We start from the raw sequence: 23,789 nt of genomic DNA, 5'->3' as shown, positions 1-23,789 counted from the left end.
TACCTCAGGGAGATTGCTTGTGTCTTCCCCAGTGAACAGATCTGAAGTACCAATTCAATTCTTCTGCCATTTCTTTGTTCCCCGTAATATATTCCCCTGTTTCTGTCTTCAAGGGCCCAATTTTAGTCCTAACCATTTTTTTGCCTTGCACAGAGGGTGGTGAGTGCCTAGAATGCATTGCCAGTGGTGGTGGTGGAAGCAGGCATGTTAGTGATATATAAGGCATTTCTTGATAGACACATGAACAGGAGGTGAACAGTGGGATACAAACCAGGCATGGGTAATAAGTAGCGGGAAGGGTTAGGCATTGGTGCAGGCTTGGTGGGCCGAAGGGCCTGTCCCTGTGCTGCGCTGCATTGTATTGTATTGTATTCCTTTGTACTCAATCTATAATTCTATTTATTAAATCGCAAATTTGTACTTTTGGTGAATTGAGTACTTGAACCCCAAGCCACTCTGTTAAATGATACCCCTTCCATTGTATAATCTACCCATTCAACACTTTTCTCCCAAAGTACATTACCGCTTACTTATCCATGTTAAATCACACCCACTCCCTGTCTGCCCATTTTGACTATGTCATCCTAAAACTGTTCAGATTTAGCTTCACAGTTTGCCAAACTACTTTAATGCGTATCAATAAATTTTAGGATTGTGCTCTTGATACACAAGTCATCAATATATACAGCGAACAAAAGTAGGCCAAGATCCAGCCCTAACCCTAGGGGTTTACTTCAGTCACTGTCTAGACTCAGCAGAGCCTATTAATTGTAGATTGTTTTCTCTCTGTGAGCTAACACTGTCATATTCTTTCTGTGTTGAAGGAAAGAAGTTTCTGAACAAACTCTCCACTCCATCTTCTACATCACACCTGATACATCACCCTCACCCAGTTAGCCACATATTTAAGAAGTGGCTTGCCTTTCATAAATCCACAATAGCTTCTCTGTACATCTAAATGATCACAAACTTTCTCCTATTTTGACTAACAGTGTTCGATTGCTCTTCAATCCCATCCAGTCCATGTACTATTTAAGACTCTACTACATTAATTCAGTTTCTTTCCACAGCACATGGACAGTTTACGCTATCAAGAACTTACCATATCCCATGCAAAGTTTGCAAGCCAATAAATGCCAGGTTTCACACCACTAACAAATTGAAGGTGCTTGGCTTTGCTGACACGTTCTTCAATGAGGAAGAGAACAAAGCTGGCTGGCACAAAGGACATGGCAAAGATGACACAAATGGAGACGAGCAAATCAACAGAGGTACCTATCCTAAAACAAAGGGAAACAGACTCTGCATCATACACTTAATGTTACCACATAGTCGCACAAACAATGATTTTGGATATCACTTTCTTCAATGCACATTGCAAATCACATCATCTAAAGAGATATACGCATGGTATAGATAAAGCAATATCAAATCAGAACAAGCAGCCCAGTGAATTTCAATCAACATCAACTTTCACTTGCACATTATTCTTAATGCTTCTACACAGAAGCAATCAAACAAAAAAAGAACACTTACCCAAACATTATAATCTGGCAATAAAATGCTTAATCAGCAGTTTGGGTTTTAATGAAGCTTTTAAAGATCAAGGGGATGGTGGTAAGGCAAAGGAGCTTAGGAATGGAATCGTAGATTGTGGAACAGACTACTGTAATGTAAGAACTTCAACTGCAGCCACGTTACGATGATGGCATGGAGGTGTATGTTACTGAGTATAAATAGGACAGCACTGGTGGAGTTGGACTACACCATACTCTTGAATCAAAGTATTGAAAGCACATGAACATCAAGAAGGAGACAGATTAATTGTTACATAATCTAACTACAAGATCAGAATCTAGTTTCATGTGTAGCAGTATTTAGTATTAATACACAATATTTTCAAGTCTAAACCAGAAGATGGTTCTTTATTTTGCCAACTCCTCAACTAGTCTGTCTGGAACTAAAACTCTGTGGCATCAAGTTATAGGACCAAGGGAGTTGTGCAGAGAATTTGGGGTTGGACAGTGAGGAGATACAGAGCTGGGAAAAGTCACTGAAGAGTTAAAGTGGCACTCATATGGATTTAAACACAAATGAGAATTTCAAATTTGAGGTTCTTGGAAACAGAACTTCATGCGTGTCAGTGAAGATATGGGTTATGGGTGAGGGGGAATGTGCGTGAACTGCATGGTTTTGTTTGAGCTGAAATTACAGTGGATGGAAGACAGCCAAGGAAGGAATAGAATGGTTGGAGGTTGAAGGTAACAAAGTCCAATATTTTAGCTGCTGAAGAAGTTTGTATCTGATATGAAGAGAATATGAGGGTGGAAGCTCAACTTTGTGTTAATTAGGATACTCCAGTTGCAAAGTGTTTGTTTAACCTGAGAGTGTCTGGGAAAGGGAGGCAAAGTTAAAGTTTGTGGTTGAGCTGAAGAAAATGGCTCTGGTGTCAATTAAAAGCAAAATGGATACTGGAATTCTGAATATAAACAAAACATGCTGGAAAAACACAACACATCTGGTAGCATCTCTGGAGAGAGAAACAGTTAATATCTAGAGTCTAGTATGACTAGAACGTAGTTAAGTGAATGATCTCAACCTCAGCGACAAAGAAAGACTTGAACTTCTCACACTTTTTACAAAGGATGGAAGGGAAAGGGAGAAGGCTTTTAGATATTTTAGTAGGAAAGAAAAGATGCCTGGTGTAGTGGGTATCCAATTTAATCTATTAGTTACAAGTAAACATACAGCAATGTAGACAGAGCTTCATTCTATACTGTAAATGGCAATCATTCATCCATGAATAAAAGCAAATTGCTGCAGACGTTGGAGGTCTGAAATGTTAACTGTTTCTCTCTCTGTAGATGCTGCCAGGCCTGTTGTTCTCCAGCATTTCTTGTTTCTATTCGTATATGGGCCCCAAAAGCAGAGTATTTGTTTGTAGAAGGCACCACAGTCAAGCACAATGCTGACTTTACCTCAGATTCGCACTCACAAAATCCCAGAACCATCAAACAGTGTCCACACAAGTAGCAACCCTATCCGTTTTGCCCACTTCCCTTAGTTGGGAGTGTTGAGTCCAACTGCATCACTGCTACTGTGCTGACTGAGATCAAAGAAAGGACCCCCAATTTCTCTGGCTCAATTCCAGTGATTGCATTTTAACTTGCATGGATACTTATGGAGGTTCTACCAGTTACTTACAGCGCGACTTCAGTGAACTGTTCTTTGGTCAGATTCAGTGGGTGGTTGAATGCAGTAATCCCAAACCTTGTGGGATCTTTCCCTGGTGGAAGATTTGCTCTCAGCACTGCATTGCTCATAACGTTCACAAAACTCACCATGGCATGCCAGCCTTTGTTGTTGAACCAGACCTACAAAAGAAAACAATAAAGATTCTTGCTGTATTTTTACAAGTACATTTGAGCCACTTGTTTTGTAATTCAATTGCTTTTAAACACTACACAGTTGGGCAACAGGCAGCCACAATATATTGGTAATTACAATGGAGTTAATTACATACAAGCTACATTCTACTGGAATGTTATCCCAAGAATTAACCTCTTTCAACCTATGCCTAACTTCCTCTCCTCTTTTCCAATGGGTGTCATCTCTTTGTCAGTCTTTCAGCAACTTTTCTCAGTGGCCCTCTTTCTCCTTGAGTTGGCTATTCTGCTGTAGAGGTATAACAGATGAACCTGGTACTGCACTTGGCTGGTATGCATGGATACACATTCTTCCAGGAAGATCCCATTGTTGAAAATAAACTGAGCATGTATCTACAAATTGTTCACACCCTGAACTAACTGGATATTACCATTTTTAGGGAAACTGATCAACTTTATTCTGTGACCACGAACCAGGGAATGGGGAATTAATATATAGACAAGAACAACGATTAATGTTATGTTGCCCAGAAAGAATAATCACTGGCTATGGTGGTGTACTCGAGCTATTTGTAAAGCAGTGTAAAGAACAACACCTCAGAGAGTTAAGATGGTTACCAGTGGGACACGGATCACAGCAGCCAGAGTTTGAAGCCTCTTGCAACCAGACCTCAAGATGACAACAAGAGCGGGCCAGCAGTAGGCAGGACACACCGAGTGAGCATCCAAGTGAGCAACTTAATGCTTGTGCAAGCGCAAAATAGTACTAGCATCGGCTGACTGGTGCACACCAATATTCCAGCAGACATTGTGAGCCGTGTGCATATGCACCACATAGTTACTTGCTGAACAGCATCAGGCATCAGTGCAGTCTAACAGAAGCTGTATGGAGCAGTAACAGAAAATCTGTAACAAAAATAGAAATTGCTGCAGAAACTCAGCAGGTCTGGCAGCATCTGCAGAGAGAAACCAGAGTTAATGTTTCGGGTCCAGTGACCCTCCCTCAAAACTTTCCATAGTTCTTCGGCTTTTTATTTAATGGAAAATTTATCCTTGCCCCACTTGGTAGACACCAGCAAGAACATTAGACTGCAGTGTAACTAGATAAAAGTGCCCATCCAGCCCCCAATGTCTAAACTGAAAAATAAGACCATCAATATTATTATAGATGTCAAATCAGCTAATGTATTGTTGACAGGATTATTGGATCAAGTGATGTAAAGTATACTATTCATAGGTCAAAGGCATACTATGTTACACATAGACAGGACTTTTGCTCCATCTGATATACATCAGTATTTATGCTCCATATTAGTTGCCTTCTTTTTGTAACTATTAGTATAATCCTTCTGTTGCTTTATCTCTTCAGTATTTCACTAGAATTTCAGCAAATATGCTGTCCACCTGTACTGTGGGGTTAAATCTAGCCTTAAGACCATGTGATTTAATTGAGGTGAATTGAAATTTGATTGCTGTTGTGAGGGAAGCATTTAGATTGGTGATTACTTGTAAATATTTGGCTCTAGATCAATAAATAGCAGCAAATAATTGGTTTAAAATACTTATAACACTTCAAAGTGTAATGGACCAAAAACTAAAGACAGACTTCAGACAGGCAGGAAAAAAGTAGAAGTTCTTCAAACGTACTTTCACATTATTATTTGTGTTCAAGCTCTCGATAAAGTTTCCGATGTTTCCCAGCAGTCGGTCCATGGAACTACCCTAACATCAATAGAAAACTGAACGTGAATAACTTAAAGTGAAAGGACAAAATAATTCTTAGAAACACATTTAAACTGACAGTCATAGACCCAGATAAGACAAGAGAGAAATGAATGAGTCTATGTTTTTATGGAGGTTACATGTACACTAACCTGGAATACAAAAATGCTGATCATTACTACAATAGTAAAAGATCAAAGTGCCATACAACTACATCGGTCTTATCTTTTACTATAAATCTTGTGTCCTATGACCCTGCCCCACTAGCTCCCTGATGAAGGAGCAGCATTGCGAAAGCTTGTACTTCCAAATAAACCTACTGGGTGACTATAACCTGACGTTGTGTGATTTTTAAACTTTGTCCACCCTAGTCCAACATCAGCACCTCCACATCATTATTACAATATTTTATTGTAAAACAGACTGCAGCTCCACCAAGTGTCTGCTGATGGCACTCTAGCCTGAGCCACCAGTCGACGAGGATGGAAGGAAATGCAGCGACTTGAGAATTATGGAATGTGTCATTTTGAAAAATCTGTCACATTACAATCCTATAGATTACTTCCAGTATGTATTTAACAATTGCAACATTTAATTGAAAGGCAATGGTTATTTTACACTGGTTGCACAAGGATTAGATCCCAACAAGTACAGTCAACACGAAACTGGTCGCTTTTAACCAGAATGTGGGATTCAAAATGCATTTATGTTGAAGGAGAGATTTAGATTTAAATTGAAAGCTATATAAATACATAAACAACACATATAAAAATCAAATAAGCATCTCTGAACTGATGAGAATTTACATCAGCATGAGCTGACAAACGCTTGTGTTCCTAATGCTTTAGACACTGAGCAAGCAGATTTATGAATCATTCTGAAGCCTGAGTTTAAAGTTTTCTCTGTCTGCTGAATGTAAAATCCAACCTAAAACAACTTCAGACAGTCACAATTAACTGCTACTAAACTGGCTCAAATTCCAAATATCAACATCATTCAGAGGTAACAGTATTCAAATTGGTAAGGAAAATGGAAAAATATCACAGTTTAGCAAGTTGGAACTTTACAGAAGCTTGGGTTTAGTGAAAGTTTTACTCTCAACCTCTGTTGTAGATTCCCTTGGAGTGTTTGAGTAGATAGTATAAAGGGAGCAAATGTTATTTCTAACTAGTAATGGATCCGATCTAAGAATGCATGGTGCATATGCTCTATGAAATAGCTAAGTGTTTCATTTCAAAAAGCTGACTGCAATAAAGTTCCGAATCATTCCTAATTGCTCATGGACTGGGTTGTAGATTGCCTAACACCTAACAGACATGTAATAGAAATTACAAATTAAACAGTGCAAATATTCAGACCAATTCCATACCTTTGTGACATTCAATCGTGACCTGATCTCAATAGTGGAGATATTAACTTCACTCAAGGAAGGTAAAACCTGGGAACTTCGTGCTCCCAATGAGAATCCTCCATACCTACAACACATCATCATGAAGGTTCTGATTCTCTTTAAAGCCCAGACAGGACATGAAAACATTACAGTTTTACAGTGCACATTTTTACATTACTTTAATTTTAAAAAACTGCAGAAATTGGAAATCAAACAATAAGCACAGACAATTTCACAAGTGCACAATTTGTCAGCAGCCAAAGGGAAAATAAGACACATTGGTGTTTCTCAATTCATTAGCCAGATATTTCTTTTTCAAATATTGACAAGATTGCCATGGGTGTTTTATTACAATTGCAGGTTGTTCTGCTATAACATGCATTTCATTAATATGAATTTGCTGTAACGTGATCGATGAATGGGGGACACTGTTTCTAAAGCGCAAACCTTTAAAGGGTGTATTGGTTATAATGCCTTTCCAGCCCCATTAGTTTAAATTATGCTGCTATTATGCAATTTTCTTATAATACGGGAATACACGAGAACAGAGCTACCGTGTTAGAGCAGAACCAACCGTAAAGTGGGAATTTGAGAATATAAAGCTTTCAACCATGTTATGTTCAGGAATGAGTGTCAAGAATAACATTTATGAAAATTAACCAAGATTGCACATTTTAGGTACAGAGAACACTATCAATAGTCTGACAGTGTCTGACATCATTGAATATCAACTAACAGAGTAAGACTCTCAGATGAAGCAGATTATTTTTATTTTGGCCAGTAAAGTACATATGCCCCTTAATATTTGCACCATCAATAGGTGAATACAAATCTCTTCAGCCTGGACATTGTGCAATGTATCTCTTTCCTATTAACTTGGATGTAAGTACTTACCTGAACTCGTTCACCCACTTCTTAGTTTTCAGACTGTAAAATGAAAAAGAGGCTCAAGTTACATACGTATGCTGAACAAAACAAAACATATGGTTTTAAAAGCATACTTAAGTAATTCAGTACAGGTATAAAGACAAATGTATTTGGTTTTCTCCCAAGTTGCTGTCACTTTGTACCTTTTACTAATGATCTGGGGGTAGGTTTTCACGAGGTAGTCAGATACATTCCTGCCAGTTAGATTCTGAAGAATGTCCCCAGTATTTCGCTGCAACTATTCAAAAATAGAAATTTGATTCTGTCAGCACAAAGCAAAATTATACTATTCCCAATTACAGTCACGACCATGCACAAAACAGCCATTACAATGTAATTACACCTTCCTTGCCAATGGAGAGAGAAATTAGATTGGGGTGGAGTGGTTAAACAAATATAGGAAGAGCCTTTATAGTTGTGTCCAGATGTCAGAGAGTTGAAAGGTTAATTTATTCTACTAGAGTATTTCAGGAAACCAATGCTGTTCATTAAATTCAAGATTCTGAGAGATTCAGGGCGGAGCACTGAATCATATCTCCAGAACCAGTGTGGAAGATGGACAATTCACAACTATATATTATATAAATTTTAAATAGCAGCCAGAAGACCTTAAATTAAAATATTAATGAAGAGTAGCACCAAGCCCAACCATCAGCTATTTAGGATAGTGGGAGGAGCTTAGATCGGGTTAAAATGAACACTATAGAAACAACAGCCAATGGCTCAATGAATGGCATGATAACATTTTCAGAATAAATGGGTGGAATCTTTTGCCTTTGTGTGGTGAGCCTGGAGACGGGAAGGACATTTAATTAGGCAAGCAGTTATGTGCTCGAATCCCTCCTTCACCAGAAATAACTTTTTGGGTAGGAAAGGCAACGGTTGACCTATTCACCTCACACTGATTGAAGCCCTTAACTGGTTAGCTGAGGACACTCAATGGACTCAGCCCAATGTCATTAAGATGAACTTAACCAAAAGCAGGCCCATTGCCATGTGGTGTACACAGCAGCTGCTACCTTATAGGCAGCTTGTCGTCCCAGGGTTTGGGAATTTGAAGGAGCATCATTCAATAAAAGGTAATCAATTGAGGGGGACTGGACATCAGTCAGGGGTACTTCCTCGAGGGAGTCAACCATTGATGTAAGAAGAATCCTCACTTCAGCTTGTTATAGCAGAGGATTCATCATAGTAATTTTGCTTTCATCATCTTTCCTGGAAGGGATCTATAGACACTGCTCAGATTTAGTGCCATAGAGAAAAGAACACTTGGCCATGTAACAATAGGCTCTTATCTAATAGTTCATTGCATCTTAGCAACTAGATACAAGTTATATCAGTATGTGAGAGACCGTTACTGTGTCTACAAGGAAAACCTTGATGTGAGATCTTTGAGATCCACAGTTGATTGTCCTCATGTCCCTGTGACATCGTATTGGCTGGTGCTCATGTACACCTCAGATTTAACCCTTTCAGATCTGTTAAAAATAAATGCTGCCCCTACTTCTGAAATCCCTGTTAAAAGGAGACCATTAAAAATGAAGAGAACTCTCTTCAAAAAAAGAGGAAAACAAGTTAATATTTTGCCTGTACAAAACAGCTTTTCAAAAAAAATTTCTTATATGAAAACAGAAACAAAAATAATCAAAATGGAGGCCAAGCATATCATGCACAAATTGTGACAATTTGGCAACTTTATGAAAAATGTGGATAGAAGAATTGATGAAGAATAAAGGAGTTGGAAAAAAAAATTAGACAAACATAGCAAACAGGAAGCAAAGTATGCAGACAAGAATCGCATGCAAACATAAAATTTCTAATACAGATACAGATTTCAGAATTACAACCACGCTCCAACTACGTCAGATACAAAAATCTGAGCGTGTACAGTGACATCAAAACGAATGCAGCAAACTTTCCCCAGGCCAGATTCTATTTACAATTTCACAAAAAATATTAACGATATTTTGACACATGATAGTGTTAATTACACTCTCTAGGATCTGTTCTGAATTCCCAATAAATTAGCAAGAAATCTCAATGTGGAAATCGGACAAATGTTAAAATAAATTTGAGACTTTCCAATATTTTTTAAACAGACAGCAAAAGCATCAGCACCACAGAGACAGCAGGCCAGACTAAAACACCTACAACTGTACCCACCGCCTCAGACATGTCAAACTTACCTGAGGGGGTGGGAGCCCTCCTGCTCCTTCTCCACATAAAGGCAACATCCTCTGGGTCTCCTTTGAGCTGCACACACACGCAGGGGATGGGTTTTGCATAGTCCAGTTACCACTGTACAAGATCTTCAGGATGGATTCTGAAACTTGGGGAGTTATCCAATCAGTTCCACCATCTTGGCACTGCATATTCCTGGGGTGCAGGAGGAGAAAAGGGCAAGGAAACTATTGGAAGGGATTCAATGTAAAATGAAATCCTTAACACCCAAACAATATAAACATAATGGTTCAAAATTGATTACAAATTAATGGGGAAAGAATGTCTAGGGAGTGAACTTTCCAACTATTTCCCAGTCACTGACTCCCCAGCATCTGCCTCAAGGCTAAGTCAGACTGTTTCACAAACTTTGTGTCCTTGACCACACCTTGACCTTGGGCTTCTGAACACGTGTTTGGTACATGGTACGTGTATGGAATGAGCTGCCAGAGGATGTGGTGGAGGCTGGTACAATTGCAACATTTAAGAGGCATTTGGATGGGTATATGAATAGGGAGGGTTTGGAGGGATATGGGCCAGATGCTGGCAGGTGGGATTAGATTGGGTTGGGATATCTGGTCGGCATGGACGGGTTGGACCGAAGGGTCTGTTTCCATGCTGTACATCTCTATGACTCTATAAGTCATCTCTAAGACTATGTTCACCTCAACTGCCCAACTCCAACCCTGCTTTAGTTCATTTGCTGCTGAAACCCTCATTCATGTCTTGTAACTTTTATAGTCAAGTGTTAGAATAGTTTTCTGGCTGGCCTCAAATAGCTTTCTCAAAGCCCTTTTGCAACTTCAGGTACAATGCCCACGGCTACCAGCCTCCGCTCCCCCCCCACCACCCCAGACACACACCCACCTCAATCTGCAGATGACATCCCTATTCCATCACATCTCTCCATCAATCCTTGCATCTATTCCTTCTGGCAATCACCTCTCCTTCCAGCTGAGAGATTCCTGCCTCCCCACCCAGTCCCTGAGCTTAACCTCATCTCTGACTGTCTTCCATTCAAATGTCAAGATCTCAAGGTTTGAAATTTCCTTCCTAAATCTCTCTGCCTCCCATCCCTCTTTTTACACGCCCTTTGAAACCAACCTCTGTAACTAAGCTATTGGTCATCTGCTCCAACATCTGTTATGACTTGCTGTCAATTTTTGTTTCACACATCCTTGTACAGCACAGATTTTCCAATAGTAAAGTTGCTATATACATACAAGCTAATGTAACTGCCCCAAAGGTTCACCTTTGTCGGGTAATTGGTGTGCCCTAGAATGCTGATAGTCACAGAGTATACATTTTGAACATTCATAAGCAGTTCAAGTTGCTGATACAATCAGACCTCTGCTATGCTGATTTAGGTTACACCTACCTGTGAAGGAATACAATAAGAATAGCTACTTGAAAACCAGCAAAACTAATCAGTAAATAGGAATTCTAGGTAGAAATGAACGGATTGACAAGGGATTCATGTGCTCAAATTTGTCTCCACTGTTCAAGGTTCAAAATTATTCTTGTGTGGGCCTTTAACAGATGCAGTGGAGGTGTTATTCTGTTTATTAGGCATTTGAAACATGCCTCATGCATGACCTCATTGATACAGTACTCTTATCAACTGTCTCATTCCGATGTCTTCACAGAGAATAGATGGAATGTCTCACTAAGGCTGTAATCTGAAGCAAGTCTAAAATTTGTAACATGGCCATTAAAGTAGTGTTGCAGGGATTAGACAGAGAAAGCTGAATATTATGATAATATCATCAACAGATATTTCTATCATCCAATTGAAAAGCAACAGGCAAGAGGTGGGGGTGATGGAATTATGGTGCAAGAGGGGATAGGTGGTAAAGAGGATAAATTATGTATAAACATTGTACAATAGCTGAAGGATAAAGGAACCTCTGATGAATACTTACTCATTATTTCCACTCTCCATACATTTGGTGCCAAATCCAGGGTCACTGAGGAGTGCACTGATCAGATCATGAGTGATTGGATCTTCTGGGAAGTCATCACTGATGGGCCAAATATTATGGTGCAAGAGGGGATAGGTGGTCAAGAGGATAAATTATGTATAAACATTGTACAATAGCTGAAGGATAAAGGAACCTCTGATGAATACTTACTCATTCTTTCCACTCTCCATACATTTGGTGCCAAATCCAGGGTCACTGAGGAGTGCACTGATCAGATCATGTGTGATTGGATCCTCTGGGAAGTCATCACTGATGGGCCAAATAGATAAAGTAGATCAATGACTGGGACACAATAGATCTGTTCACAATCCGAAACATAAACTGTGTAAACAGTTGGATAAAGTTGAATAAGATACCATAAGCAACCCACCTCCCTAATCTCAAATCAACAGGCAGCAGATCAAGACACCAGCAAGGATCATTACAGTTGTCTACTTACTTGAACATAACAAGCTCAGTGGATGAATTCCCTCCCCGGCATGACATGGAGCCACACAACCCATTCTTAGTCTGTACCAAGGTGACTGACTACAGCCAGATGGGTTCCAAATCTGGAATGTGGCTTCACCATCCTTGACAGTCAGTGGAGATGGAGAATGAAGAGATGGTGGAGGAAATGGTCCTACTGCGAAGTGCATGTATGTCAACGTTGCGAGAAGAGCTCAATTGTGGGTCTCAACACTGCATATCATCATCACAGATAAGGGCATTCAGCTGATCTTCGTTCATTCATTCAGCAAAAGACTAAGGCTTTTCCTGGCATCCAGTGATTCTTAGGACTAAACGTTTAAAGTGTGTGACCAGAGCTGAATAGGTTTGCGATACTTTGACCTGCCCATGCTCTGTGTTGTTTCCTTCTGGAATATTTTACAACATGCCAGCTCAGCGGGCACATTAAATGGAGGTGAACAGCCAATTGCCTCCAGTTATGTTTTGGGATCTACATGGAGATCCTGGGTTTTTCAAACACAGCAGAGACCTGGCAGCATCCTTCCAGCTTGAGATGACATCTCTCTCTGTCCAACATAATTTGGTAGTTACCACCTCTGACATTGGGACTGCTCATCTCTCAATGTTGGCCCTTCAGCTTCCACTGGCCACAAATATGACAGCTTATCAAAAATCACATCAGGCACAGATCAATCACAAACATGATGCAGGATTAGGGTCTGGAAAAACACTAGACATTGAGATTTCAACCCAACCACAAAAGTCATCCCTCAATGTTTCAAAAGGGAACTATTCCACTTGGATTCACATGCAGTAAATTAGTAACATGACAAAACGACTATATATCAGAATGGCTTATGCCCGAAACGTCGATTCTCCTGTTCCCTGGATGCTGCCTGACCTGCTGCGCTGTTCCAGCAACACATTTTCAGGACTGGATATCAGCCTGGCATTCACTGCTGTGGATCACATACAAGTGAGGTAGTGGAGAGAAGCTTCATGCATGGAAACCTATTGAGAATTGCTGTCTTTAAAAGGCATGAAAACTGATGTAAAACTACATTGTACTGATACATTACCTAATGTTACTGATCTTTATAAAATATCTTTATGACCATTCTATAAGTATTTAAGGGATGTAAAATCAGAGATTGCACGCAGACTGAAATGATCAAACATTCCATAACTTTTGAATGGTTGAATTGGAATAACAAATGATAATTCTGGAGTATTACCTGATTCAATTTGGGAATTTGGGAGCATATATATGAACTTCTTTATGAAAATCATAAACGAATGGATTGAAAGGAGTGTGTTTAGTGGTCCAAATGCCATTGTTTGCTAGCTTTGTCTAGTCAGGAGCACTCCTGCCTGTCAGTCCAAAGCTTTGAGCCTCACTCCAGGATGAGGGTTCCAGGATATTCACTATACAAATAAGCTATTTTATCCTGGCCAACATTCCTTCCTCAATCATCAATCACTTCCAAAAAGAGATGGACTTGTCACTCTTCTCAGTGTGGAATCTGGCAGATTACAAAATGACTGCTACATGAAACCAGTGACTGCTGTACTTAAAAAAAAACTCATGGTGCACTCATTTTGAAATATCTGAGATATGTCATAAGACATTGTACAATTCAAATACTTCCTTAGGGCTCTGACTCACAGTGCTTCAACAGCGAATGACTGGTCATTTTGAACAATAAAAATATAAATATAAATCAAGTTGAGTACCTGATGAAAGTGTACTGTTCTCCATACATCCAGGGACTCAGTTCTAATGGTGGATATTTCCCAAATGGAGGCACAATCATACTGAAGAACAGAGCAATAAACACAAACAATGCAGGCAGCACAATCTGGAAAGAAATAACAGGAAACATCCATTAGTTCAATTATCCCATTCTCAATGGTCCAATCGTACTTATACTGTCTTCCCCAGCATTGATGTGCTGTATTTTATGTAGATTAAACGAGGACCCCATCAAATAAGGTGCATTTACTTAGTGGCAGCAAATGCCAATTCCCATTGGCAGCTTCCGAGTGCAAGGTCAATGGGAAAGTCCCAGCTTCCATTTTAATGGCTCTCTTTGCTCATTCTCTGGCAGGTTGAAGGAGGGAGAAAAGGAAGAGTTGAAAACCCCTCAGTGTCAGCATACAATACTCTCAAGCAGATTGAACATAGGTTAAATGCTGAAGATTCCTGTTCATTATCGGTCAGAAATGCACTCTATATATTACCAGTGTGAGCATTCCATTTCTTTCATAGACCACCCTGGAGTCTTAGTAGGGAACATTAATGAATCTCTAGGTCACGTTTCATCCCAGCAGTGGAAAATAGTTGCGACAATGGAAACACAACCTCAGCCAGTGTCCAAGCACTCAAATGTTTTCAGTGACTCTTCCAGGAAGTACGCACACGATGTTAGCTTGGGCACATAGCCCACACTGTTACAGCCCAATGCCAAGGCTGATACATGGATAAGAAACTAGGGGGAGCAACAGTTGTTAAATTGAATCCCAGCAACTCATCTGCTTTTGGGGAGTAAGGTGTTCACTTAAAGATGTTTGTTCCGAGGATACGACGGTTGTCAACAAGGCTGGCAGGTCCCTAATTGCCCTGAAAGGTGCTGGTGGTAGGTCTTCCAATCAAACCACTTAGTGGTTTCATGCCAGTCAGTGGCTTTGTTAGGCCACTTCTGATGACAGTTAAGAGTCAACTCTGGTATGGCTGGGAGTCATGAATAGTTTAAGAGTAGCATGTAGAACTATATCCCAACAAAAGTCAGCCCTTTTTGGTGATGTTGAGCCAATGGAGGAGCAATGCAGGTAAAAGAGTCAATGTGGAAAACAGCATCCTATGGATCATTAAAACTACCTGAGCAAAAAGTCCTCTGCGACTTCGGCGAGCATACAGGAAGCGCTTGATGAACAAGGAATGGAACTGTTGTCGGGTGAGCTGCCAGCCACGTAACTGGAATGAACCTCTGCCTTCCATACATTGCATAAAGTCAGTCTCCTTGGGTTCTGAGCAGGTTTTAAAAAAATACTTTTATTATAAAATGGCAATGCTTTTACCTTGATGTTCCATAAAACACCAGCCTTTAATATGAAATTATCTTAGTGAAGATTGCTAAAATTCAACAAATTATTAATGCGCTAAGGTTTTTATTTTCCAAATGTTGACAGATACATTCTGCTGTTTAATTACTGCACTGAGACCCGTGTTCATTGCTAAAGCTGTATTTAGAAAATAATCAATTTAAACTCTCACATATTTCTGCTTCCTTTAAAATATTTCCTTCTCGGTTTCCACTTTGTATAGATCCCAGACAATATTGTAACTTCTTTATTTCACCATCCTTCACAGGTGACCCTAGACATCACATTTCTGCAAATGGGCTGTAAGATACATCACAGCCAATCCTGATCAGATGTCAGTGATCATAGAACATTACAGTGCAGTACAGGCCCTTCAGCCCTCGATGTCGCGCCGGTCTGTGATACCGATCTGAAGCCCATCTAACGTACATCATCCATCTATTTATCCAATGACCATTTAAATGCCCTTAAAGTTGGCAAGTCTACTACTGCTGCAGGCAGGGCATTCCACGCCCTTACCACCCTCTGATTAAAGAACCTACCTCTAACATCTGTCCTATATCTATCACCCCTCAGTTTAAAGCTATGTCCCTATGTGCAAGCCATTACCATCCGAGGAAACAGGCTCTCACTGATCACCCTATCTAATCCTCTGATCATCTTGTATGCCTCTATAAAGTTACCTCTTAAACTTCTCTCTAATGAAAACAGTCTCAAGTCCCTCAGCTTTTCCTCATAAAACCTTCCCTCCATACCAGACAACATCCTGGTAAATCTCCTCTGCACCCTTTCCAATGCTTCCACGTCCTTCCTATAATGCGGCAACCAGAACTGTACGCAATACTCCAAGTGTGGCCGCAACTGTACAGCTGCAACATGACCTTATGGCTCCAAAACTCAATCTCTCTACCAATAAAAGCTAACATACCATATACCTTCTTAACAACCCTATCAACCTGGGTGGCAACTTTCAGGGACCTATGCACATGGACATTGAGATCTCTCTGCCCATCCACACAGGAGCAGATTTTATTTACTCCCTGAATCTTAGACTGAGCTTCAGTCACAACAATATTGCCTCTAAAATTTAGCAACATAATTAAGAGAGATATTGAGACATGTGGAGTGTTGTGTGAAATCTGGTTCAGGAACCTCTAGCCAGTTTCTTCTCAAACCAGTGACAGAGCTCCCTAACATCAGTTCCACTGATGGTCAGCCTTAATTCTGTCATCAATATCACTTCCTTGCTTAAATGTTACCCCATGAGTTAATTACTTAAATATTGGACAAGTGTAACTGGCTCTAAAACAGCTTCTGTTTCAGGATTTGCACATGCTCCTAACAGATTAACTTGAATCAAAACCCAATCCAATTTATATTTAAGTCATACCTTTCCTTCGACCTTTCCTTTTTACTGGCATTTAGGAAGCATTAGGGAAAGAGAGACAACATATTCAATACAATAAACATTTAACAAACAAATTTAAAGTAACCTGAATTTGCATCAAATTCTTGGATGCACTGTTTCCATAGTTGGAACAAGTAGTGAAGACATGAACAATATTCGTATTGTTAAATTTGGAGATAATAACATAGAATAATTGGGTAAAATTCTGTGCACTTTTCATTTTCCATCTTATTAATAATCATTCATTTCATGACCAAGTGTTATTATTTTTGCCATTTTACTCTTTTCATCGTTCTGATCCCTAAAGCTGTCAGGGCCGTATCATGCCAGTTGGCAGGAGCAGATTTCATTTACCCCCCTGAACCTTAAATCGAACCTTCAGTCACAACAATATTGTCTCTAAAATTTAGTAACATCATTGAATATGCATATTACCAGGTTCCGTGTCAGGTAGCTCAAAATCCCCTTCCTCACTGACTGGCTGCAGTGTGTGCTCACTGGATCGTGAACATCTGACTCTTTTAATGGGAACATTTCCATCTGTGAGACCAAGTAAAAATAGTAAAGATACAGAAAACGAGAAATAAATCTTCAGTCAATAAAACAGACAAAAAATTAATGAGTACTGCAATGGCAGAATGGGTCCTTCTGTTAATGCATCAATCATGTTTCAGTGTTCATTGCAATAAGCTGTCCTCCATTTGCTGCAACTATTAACGAGCAACAACATCTGATCAGGCATGAAATCACACCTCAAATGGATCTTTCACTGGTAATAAACACAATGGATGGAACCTGGGCTAAAGTTTCCTTTAATTTCCCTTGGCAGTGTATACTTGTTTTCATGCACTAACTGGCCCTTTCATACTCCTGTGCAGCCATGCACACATGTTTTAGAAAGTGGACATTAGATCTGCAAAGCCTGCTTGCTGACTGTATATAAGATTATACATTTCTGTGCAGTTACACACCCACAAAGCTTGGAGGCTAAGTGCCCAAGAATCAAAATTTTGACGATTTACCAATTCCTTCTCCCAGATTCCATCTCAGATGAACATTTAAGTGACACAAAAATACTCCAGAGACCCCAATGTCCCCAAACTTTGGTAAGCACAGAATCCAAGTTGGAATCCAGAAGTAAAACAGAAATCATGGATGACTCCACAGGCTCTGTTCCAACTACAATAATCATGTTTACAGATATTTTTAATTAACATGTTCACATATGCTATGACACACCTCTGCAGCTGGTGAGATTTAAATTTAGACCTCCAGGTTCAGAGGTAGGGACACTATCCCCGCATCACAAGAACTCTAACTTGTGCTCATACATACTTAACAGGAGATCATCCTCAATGGAGTAGTCTGGAAAGCTGATACTTAAAAACAAAGTGCACAGAAACACTATAATTGTTTTCAGAGAAAACACCTAGGTCCGTCTAGCATGTCAATAGTTATTTGGAATGATCATGAAATTATTAACTAATCACTGAAAGACAAGAGACCCAGATATAATATGCAGAAAACCACATGGTTGGTGAATTTTGGAATCCAAACTTATTTTCTCCTCTCAAGCTTCCTACACTTTGAACACATAATGCTTCTAATCAATTATACCCTATCCCAAAATGCAAAGAGGCAATCTCTTAAGCAACCCTAGCACTCTCTCCCCACCCCTTTCCACCCCACCCCCCAAACCCCATCCAATCTTTCCCAGATACGTTCATGCTATGGTAGCACCATTAAGAGCAACAGCTATCCAACTCCAATGGACATTGTCCAGCTCTTTCATCTAGACAAACATCAAGCCTTCAGCACAGAATTGCATCACATGGAAGATGAACATTCAGCCCAGCAGATCTGCACTGGCTCTTTCAAACAGTAATCCATTTTATTGCCGGCAACATTATTTTCTCTAAATTGTTATCAATCTCCATCTGAAAGTCAGTGTATTAAGATTCAACATCCTTTCAAAGCATTCTGAGTCTTAGCAGCACATTGTGTGATGAAGTACTGCCCAGTTCACCCATAATTCTTTTGTGTACTGTGTTCTCTGGGTATTTGTTCAGTCACTAGAAAAAGAGTTTCTTTGCAACTATTGTATCCAAATACTCTATGATATTCAACACCTCAATCAAAGCTCCATTTGACTATCTCCACTTGAAGAACCCCAGCTTCTAAATCTATTCAGCATACCTTCCAGTATTTTGTACGCTATACCTCAATTTAAGTCCTCAATGCTTTGCAATTCCTTTATCAATTTGTTCTGCTACCATCAGCAATGTGTCCAAATGCTCTCCAGCCACAACCACAATCTGTGTTCTTGCATTTTCTTCTGATTAACACATACCAGTTTAGTTTTTTGCAATGAATTTAATCTGCCATTCACCTGTCAATTCCACCAACCTGCCTATGTCTTACTGAGGTTTATTACTAACCCTCCCAACACTCTCACAAGTAGAGTTTTCAAGAGAAGTTATTTATTCATGAGCATGAGACATTGAGAGTGAGTTAAAAATGTAAAATGAAAACTTCAGAATTACCTGCAATATCACTGTCCACTCCAGTGTTTTCAGCCACTTTAAGAAAAATCTAGAGGACATATTACATATTAAAAATATATCAATTATGACTCAGATTTCTAGAGTGCTTTTCACAACGATTGGAAACCTCAAAAGCTCCTTGCAAATGAAGTAATTTGAAATGTAGTAATTGCTGTAACATATAAATTGTACCAACCATTTTGAGCGCAGCAGATATCCATAAAAAGCAACATGATAATGACCAGATAGTCTATTTTTTGAACAATATTGACCAGGACAATGAGGATAATTTAGCTGCTCTTCTTCAACTATTGCTAACTGGAACAACAGTTCCAGTTTCTGGTGATGGGTGATGTGGGGAGTGGAACTCATCTGTTCTTCTTCCATTTCTGCCATTGAACTCAAACAGATGATATTGAATGACAATGACTGGTTCTTAAAGGGACTTGCTCTAGATATATATTCTGACATGCTACTGTGTCTGCCAGGTTAATGTATATTGAATGAAGTGAAATATCTTGAAGTGTTTCACAACAGCATTATCAAAATTTGACACTGAGACACATCAGGAAATAACTCAGTAATGAAGGATGTTTAAAAGACAGAGAAAGACAGAGGCAGAGAGACAGACAAAGAGAGACAGAGACAAAGAGAGAGAAATATTGTGAGCTGTAGAGGTTAAAGAGCAAATTCAGAACGTGTGAAGTAGATGGCTGAAGGCAAATCTGCCAACACGAGAGCAAAAAAAAACTTCAGATATGCAGTAGGCCAGAAGTGGAGGAGTGCGGTGACCTCGGAGGGTTTACAGTCAAAGAATATTTGAGAAGTGGGGAGGAACAAACAAGATGGTTGAGATTTGGACACAGGGATGAGAATTTCAAAAATGAAGCTTCACTAGGTTATGTCCATATTTACTATTTTCCTCCACATGCTTACCTCTTCCAGGCTAGTGTCTGAGATGCCATAGCTGGAAATTCCAAGTTCACAGAGATGGCTGTCCAATTCCTGGAAGAGTTCTACAAAAGCACCATCTTTTGCACCAACATAGGGTAAAATAAAAGTCATTTCATGCCCAAAATCCTCCACCAGACGTGCACTGGATACATATTTCTGGACTAGTGCTAGGACGGTTGATACATCTAGGAAACAGAAAACAAGACGACAAACATGAAATCCACACCCTGACCTGTGGTCCTAGCTAGCTTACCTGTCAGGGTCCGTTCTTAGCCAGTTATACAACAGAGGGAGATTCATGCCACTGATATAGCTATGCTACCCAAAAGGCAATGCACACCAACATGGCAGACAGAGTGATGTGTCAGAATAATTATCTCGAGCAAGTCGCTCAACCAGTCATCATCATTCAATATCATTCCTGCTGAGCTAGTTTCATTCTCAGACTAAACCTGGGTCTCAACATCAAGCACTCTCATAAAGCCACCATAAAGCAAATCATACTAACATTTTTTCGAAATACTAGACACTAATTATTAAAAACTAGCTTCCTCTCTTTTCTTTATTCTCCCCTCCCACAACTTGGTCACATCCCAAAATCAGAAGACTGAAGATAAAAGCCCAGAGAAGCATACAGCAACAAATCTGCTGTATGAAAATGAAAATATGAAAATCAGAACTGAATATTAAAAAGTGATTAATATATTGTAACCAGTGTTGTAAAGATATGTGATCCAAGTATTAGTTTTTGAACATTGTGGACGTGTAGAATATATCTCAAACTTTTAAATAAAGGAGAGTTCGCTAAGGGAAAGGTAATGGTTATAACAGCAATAACTTCACACTTGCAAGGAGCTCAGCTAGAGTCAGTCTAGAGGACTCTCAGAGACTGGTCTCAAGGCCCAGTTTATGTGTGAAATGAAATTATTGCATTTTCTAAACACAGAAAGAGAGAATTTGGACTACCTGAAATGTTGCTGAAACTAGATGGACCTCCTGGCATCAACCTAAGCACCGGAACTAAACAAAATCAGCTCTGTAAACCCTGCAAAGTCCTCCTGCTAATATCTGGCAGCTAGTGACAAAATTGGGAGTCCTTGCTCACAGAGGAGTCAAGCAAAAGCCTGACATAATCATTCTCACGAAATACACCCTACAGATTCTGTAATATCCCAGGTAATACCACCTGTATCCCAACAGGAAGACAAACCTTCCAGAGATGGTATACAGACAGGAGAGAGTTGTCCTGGGAGTCCTCAATATTGACTCCAAACCAAGTATTATGACATCAGGCCAAAAATACTCAAGGAAACCTCCTGATTGGTTGCCACCTTCAGTGCCCCCTCAGCTGATGGATCGGTACTCTTCCATGTTAAGCTCCACTTGGAAGAATCGATTTCAAGTGAGTCCAAGCTAGCCATTTACCACCCCAGCCGTCTACTCTTGATCATCAATTAAATGATGGAAGATTAATCAACAATGCTATCAAGCTGCACTTACTTAGTAATAACTTTCTTACTAATAGTCAGTCTGGGTTCCACCAGGGCCACCTCCTGATCTCATTCCAGCAACAGAGAAAGAGCTGAACTCCAGAGTAAAGTCAAAAGTGGATGTCTTTGACATTAATGTGCCGTATTTAACAGAGTCTGACATTAAGCAACCCTAGCAAAATTTGAGTCAATTGGAATCAGGAGGAATACTGTCCAATGGTTGGAGTCATTCCTGGCACAAAAGAAGATGGTTGTGGTTATTTGAGATCAGTCATCTAGATCCGAGATCTCTCTTCAGGTGCTCCTTAGAGTAAGGTCCTAGACCCAATTGTCTTAAACTGACCCATCTTCAACCTTGCCTCCATCATAAGGTCAGAAATGGGGATGTTCACTGATGGTTTGCACAATGATCAGGATCAGATGTAACTCCTCAGATACTGATGCAGTCTATTTCCAAATGCACCAGGGCCTGTTAATTTGCAGCTCTGACCTGACAAGTGGCAGGAAACAGTTGTTCCATACAAAATGCCAAGCATTGACCATTTCCAACTACAGAAAATCTAATCACCATTCCTTGACGTTCAAATGGCATTACCATCGCTGAATACACGACCATCAATAACCTGGGTGTTAACCGTGTCTAGAAACTGAACTGGACTAGCCATATAAATGCCATGGTTACAACAGCAAGAATCCTGCAATAAGTAACTCACCTTCCCCAAAGCCTGCCCACCATCTACAAGGCACAAGTCAGGAATGTCTGGATGAGTGCAGCTCTAACAACACTCAATAAGCTTGATACCATCCAGGACAAAGCAACGCACTTGACTGGCACCACATCCAGAAACATCTACTCCCTCCACCATGACACTCAATTGCAGCAGTTGTACTATTGACAAGATGCACTGCAGAAATTCACAAAGGCTCCTGAGACAACACCTTCTACCCATAACCACTATCAACTCAACAAGGGCAACAGATATTTGGGAACAGCACCACTTGGAAGTTCCATTCCAAGCCCTTCTGAATTGGAATTATATTGATGTTCATTAGTGTCACTATATCAAAATCCTGGAATTCTCTTCAGCATTATGGGTGTATCAACACCAAATGGACTGCATCAGTTCAAGAAGGAGCTCACCACCAAGTTCTTAACTTGGGGACGGGCAATAAATGCTGGCCAAGCCAGCCAGCAAGCCCACAATCTGTTGCTCTCTCTTTCTTAGCAACTCCTCTCAGCAAAATGTAAGATCTAAAACCAATCCAGCAATCATCTTGCCCACTTGTGGAGGATTCCTCGAGAAGATTCATTGAAATCTACCTAACCATTTCCAGAAAGCGAATTCAGTTAAATACAATTGTTCCAGGGAGCCACCTCAGTATTAAGATTGTGAATGACTTCAGAATCAGATCATCAGTTGGGACAATCCATGTGTTTCTTCAGAAGTTTAATTATTACTTCATCAAAGCAGTTTAACGCATAAACTCTGCAGAGTTCTCATTTTTCATGTTTCTCCAACTCGAGTACTCATGAGTTTTGTTTCAGAGGTAACTATATTTGGATAATCTAAACTGTTCATCAATAATTTTTGCATCTTTGAAAAAAATTAGTTTTGCTAATAAGCCAGTTTTTCATTATTGACTAACAAAACCTCAGTCTGTAAATTAGCTCGCTGAGCTGGAAGGTTTGTTTTCAGACGTTTCGTCACCATACTAGGTAACATCATCAGTGAGAGTGATGCTACCTAGTATGGTGACAAAACAGCTGAAAACAAACCTTCCAGCTCAGCGAGCTAACTTACAGATTTATCATCAACCTGAGCTACAAATCTTCTCAAAAATCGCGAACTAACAAAACCTGTTTGACTGGTTCTTAATACTGAAACTGATGCAATCCAAAACCTATATAATTGGCAATAGCACCAACTTGGTTAAATTTTAAAAGTGTTCTCTGACCAGTGAGTAGTGGGACAAGAAAATGAAACAGTGCAACACCCCCTCCTCCTCACCAACAATCTTAGTCATAACACCAGAGAGAAATTGGAGTTAAGTGAAAAACCATCTCATGAAATAAAACTCTACCATAAAACTTCATTTGAATTCAAATAGAACTTAAAAAGAACGCCTGTTCCTTGGTGCTTTGGCCTACTCATCTAAAGCTAGTTAAAGTTTTTATTAAAGTAGGAAAAAGGAATTTCTTAGGAGGCCATTACTA

The 23,789-nt window shown here is 39.7% G+C and overlaps 1 protein-coding gene across 4 annotated transcripts in view; it reads right to left on the bottom strand.

The window, feature by feature from the left end:
* LOC122565247 (phospholipid-transporting ATPase ABCA1-like) overlaps nucleotides 1-23,789 on the bottom strand; it is a 173,752-nt gene that overhangs the window by 33,422 nt on the left and 116,541 nt on the right. The window contains exons 25-38 of one of the 4 annotated variants that reach the window (XM_043721016.1): nucleotides 20,067-20,269; nucleotides 19,131-19,179; nucleotides 17,023-17,127; nucleotides 16,570-16,593; nucleotides 14,956-15,104; nucleotides 13,812-13,936; nucleotides 11,778-11,876; nucleotides 9,612-9,801; nucleotides 7,569-7,663; nucleotides 7,393-7,425; nucleotides 6,478-6,583; nucleotides 5,034-5,108; nucleotides 3,205-3,374; nucleotides 1,103-1,280 (exon numbers count right to left, since the gene is read on the bottom strand). In XM_043721016.1, coding sequence (XP_043576951.1) covers nucleotides 1,103-1,280; nucleotides 3,205-3,374; nucleotides 5,034-5,108; nucleotides 6,478-6,583; nucleotides 7,393-7,425; nucleotides 7,569-7,663; nucleotides 9,612-9,801; nucleotides 11,778-11,876; nucleotides 13,812-13,936; nucleotides 14,956-15,104; nucleotides 16,570-16,593; nucleotides 17,023-17,127; nucleotides 19,131-19,179; nucleotides 20,067-20,269 — 1,601 coding nt within the window. Of the gene's footprint in view, nucleotides 1-1,102; nucleotides 1,281-3,204; nucleotides 3,375-5,033; nucleotides 5,109-6,477; nucleotides 6,584-7,392; nucleotides 7,426-7,568; nucleotides 7,664-9,611; nucleotides 9,802-11,567; nucleotides 11,667-11,777; nucleotides 11,877-13,811; nucleotides 13,937-14,955; nucleotides 15,105-16,569; nucleotides 16,594-17,022; nucleotides 17,128-19,130; nucleotides 19,180-20,066; nucleotides 20,270-23,789 lie in introns of all 4 variants that reach the window. The other 3 variants (XM_043721017.1, XM_043721019.1, XM_043721018.1) reach the window with 3 other exon arrangements.

Source organism: Chiloscyllium plagiosum, chromosome 31, assembly GCF_004010195.1.
Source record: "Chiloscyllium plagiosum isolate BGI_BamShark_2017 chromosome 31, ASM401019v2, whole genome shotgun sequence".
Lineage (NCBI taxonomy): Eukaryota > Metazoa > Chordata > Chondrichthyes > Orectolobiformes > Hemiscylliidae > Chiloscyllium > Chiloscyllium plagiosum.
Note: the sequence above shows the minus strand (reverse complement) of the source record. Positions and strands in the feature narration are given on the sequence as shown.